Below are 3,283 nucleotides of genomic sequence, written 5' to 3'. Positions count from 1 at the left end.
CTGTGTTCAGATCAGAGTTAGGCCTGCCATCCCTACCCCATACCCTTTCTCCCATTTTCTACTTTCACCTTGTGTTTTCTCCATTCAAATCATTTTCCTATATTTTCTCGTCTGCTGAAACGTCGAAAGGCCGCTATAACGGAATAGATAAATTAGTTGGTCAATCGATTTACGTCTGTTCGTTCATCAACGACATCCGCCATGGAAATCTTGTTCAACCAGGTAAATGATGTCACGTTCCCAAACGAGAACAGAGGTAACAAGAATTTGGACGGAGTCATAGGGCATAAAACAGCATTGTACACGCCCAACACGAAACATTACTCTAGACCTTCTTTAACGTGAAAATATCAATACACGAGTAAATTATAGATATATTTGAATAAACAAACGCATAAAAATAAATTTAAACAAAACAGAAGAGAAAAGAAACACGTTTGTACTTGTGTGATGTCATGTTTTTGTTATCTGTGTGGATAGTTCTTACAAATCGTTTTTGTTGATCTGTTTGGGATTGTGTTGTGTGCTGACATTTGAAGTACGCCCAACATCTATTATACACTGAGTATCATCCATTACTACATGACGTTTCGGTTGATTTCTTCTCCATAATAAATTTTAAAATGTCAGCATTTGCAATTGTACTTAAAGAAGGAAAATATTTTAAGAGCAACATAGATAAAATAAAGTTGATTTTAAATTCTTTGAAAAAAAAGCCTTTGCCCTGTACCTTGCGGGGCGTTGCAGGTGACGACAGACCTCGGCACATTATCAAACTAAAATTAGGAAAATATTTTCAAGCATTAAGCAAAAAGATTGGGTGTTCGATGATTTGTAAAACTTTAAGTGATTTCGCACCTGTCGGTCTCGTGCAAGATAATCACCCGAGCAAATCGTACTTCTTAACTCATGTAGACGTAATCAGAGAGTGGGAGGTGTGGTCATTGTACATGTGTACGCTATCTAGATCCGTTAGAATACTCTTTATTCGTCGATTACCTGTCGATGATGACATGGCAGTAAATGACGTCTTCCTGATGGTTCCACCACATACGACCACTCTGATAAAGTTCCGAAGTCAGATTCCTCAATATGTCGTAAATACAAAGGTGTACATTTTACATTTTTTGAAGAGTTATCTATTACGGGGTTAGGACAAATACCGAAGCCGAGATCTGACTGTGTGTGTACTTCGCTTTAGATAGACGAACCCTATAAAAAAACCTAATCTTATCGTCAAAGAATATCCATTATGTGCGTGTTTAGGACCCGTGTATATCATATCAATAGTGTCTTGTAAAATTATCTTCTAGAGCAATTATTGATTGTGAAGAATTATGAACCATCTGAAACCGCCTATCGGTGTTAAGGCGTGGGTGGACAAGACTCTATCTATTTTGCGTGGGTGGATTTTAGGCACTGTCGAAGACAGTGGAGGGTAAAACTGTGCGTGAGCCTTTCCTTCTCCATGGCAACAACACTGGCTACGAGTGTCGGGGGACGGTAACATGTGAGAAATGGAGAGTTTTGTCATGAAATATCCGAAGTTCTAAATTAAACATGATTTTTATTTCAAACTAAACTAGACAGAGCATTGAAAAGACTGGGTAGGGCCAGATACAGTAAGGGAAGGTTTGGAGAGAGGACTAAGCGAATTTTGAAAGTGATTGAGTTTAACAGACCATGTTAAAGTATCAAAGCAATAGTGCTCAGTTTGATGGGTCTAAGTCTGATGGTCAGACAGACAATACCGAGCATTTTACAGAATGGCTGAAAACAAAGTCAGATACGACAGGGTTGGTCTTGAATCAGAGACAGAAAGGGAAGGTTAAGGGTCAGAGACAGGAAGATAAAGGTTGGTGACAGACAACGGTAGGAAATGGTTCCTGTCAGAAACAGGGAGTGAAGGGTTGTGGTAAAATACATGGAGTGAAGGGTTGGGGTCAGAAACAAGATAGGTTTTAGTCAGACACAGGAATTGAAGGTTTGGGTTCAGATACAAGGAGTGAAGGTTTGGGGTCAGACAGAGGGATTGAAGGTGTGGGGTCAGACACAGGAACTCAAGGTTTGGGTTCAGATACAGGGATTGAAGGTTTGGAGTCAGACACAGGAATTGAAGGTTTGGTAGTGAAGGTTTGGGGTAAGACACAGGAAGGGAAGGGTTGGGGTCCGACACACGAAGGGAAGGGTTGTCGTCAGACACAGGAATGGAATGGTTGGGCTTAGACACAGGAAGGGAAGGTTTGGGGTAAGACACAGGGAGGGGAGGGTTGGGGTAAGATATAGGAAGGGACAGGTTGGGGTCAGACACAGGAAGGGAAGGGTTGGGGTCAGACACACGAAGGGAAATGTTGTCGTCAGACACAGGAATGGAATGGTTGGGCTCAGACACAGGAAGGGAAGGTTTGGGGTAAGACACAGGGAGGGGAGGGTTGGGGTAAGATATAGGTAGGGACAGGTTCGGGTCAGACACAGGAAGGGAAGGGTTTGGGTCAGAGACATGAAGGGAAGGGTCCTGGCCAGACACAGGAAGGGAAGGTTTGGGGCAAGACACAGAAAGGTAAGGGTTGGGGGTCAAAGACGGGAAGGGAAGGGTTGGGGTCAGACACAGGGAGTGAAGGTTTGGGGCCAGACACAGAAAGGTAAGGGTTGGGGTCAAACACAGGAAGGGGAGGGTTGGGGTCAAACACGGGAAGGGAAGGGTTGGGGTCAAACACGGGAAGGGAAGTGTTGGGGTCAAACACGGGAAGGGAAAGGTTGGGGTCAAACACGGGAAGGGAAGGGTTGGAGTAAGACACAGGGAGTGAAGGTTTGGGGTAAGACAGAGGGAGTGACGGTTTGGGGTAAGACACAGGAAGGGGAGGTTTGGGGTCAGACACAGGGAGTGAAGGTTTGGGGCCAGACACAGAAAGGTAAGGGTAGGGGTCAACCACAAGAAGGGGAGGGTTGGGGTCAAACACGGGAAGGGAAGGGTTGGGGTCAAACACGGGTAGGGAAGGGTTCTGGTAAGACATAGGGAGGGGACGATTAGGGTTAGAAACGGGAAGGGGAGGGTCGGGGGTCAGACACAGGAAGGGAAGGGTTGGGGTCAGACACAAGAAGGGAAGGGTTGGGGTCAGACACAGGAACGGAAGGGTTGGGGTCAGACACAGGAACGGAAGGGTTGGGGTCAGATACAGTGATTCAAGGTATGGGGTCAGACATAGGAATTGAAGGTTTGGGGTCAGACACAGGAATTAAAGGTTTGGGGTCAGACACAGGGATTGAAGGTTAGGGGTCAGAT

The 3,283-nt window shown here is 45.1% G+C and overlaps 1 protein-coding gene across 1 annotated transcript; it reads right to left on the bottom strand.

Moving 5' to 3' along the window:
• Positions 1-2,492: 2,492 nt before the first annotated feature.
• On the bottom strand, positions 2,493-3,014 carry LOC132548627 (uncharacterized). Its single transcript, XM_060212499.1, has one exon. The coding sequence runs from the start codon at positions 3,012-3,014 to the stop codon at positions 2,493-2,495; it is 522 nt and encodes a 173-aa protein (XP_060068482.1).
• Between the last annotated feature and the right edge of the window lie 269 nt (positions 3,015-3,283).

The sequence above is a fragment of the Ylistrum balloti genome, unplaced genomic scaffold (genome assembly GCF_031769215.1).
Source record: "Ylistrum balloti isolate Yb309-2 unplaced genomic scaffold, AGI_CSIRO_Ybal_v1 Utg370020, whole genome shotgun sequence".
Classification (NCBI taxonomy): domain Eukaryota; kingdom Metazoa; phylum Mollusca; class Bivalvia; order Pectinida; family Pectinidae; genus Ylistrum; species Ylistrum balloti.
The sequence above is the reverse complement of the archived record's forward strand: the minus strand, read 5'-3'. Positions and strand labels throughout refer to the sequence as shown.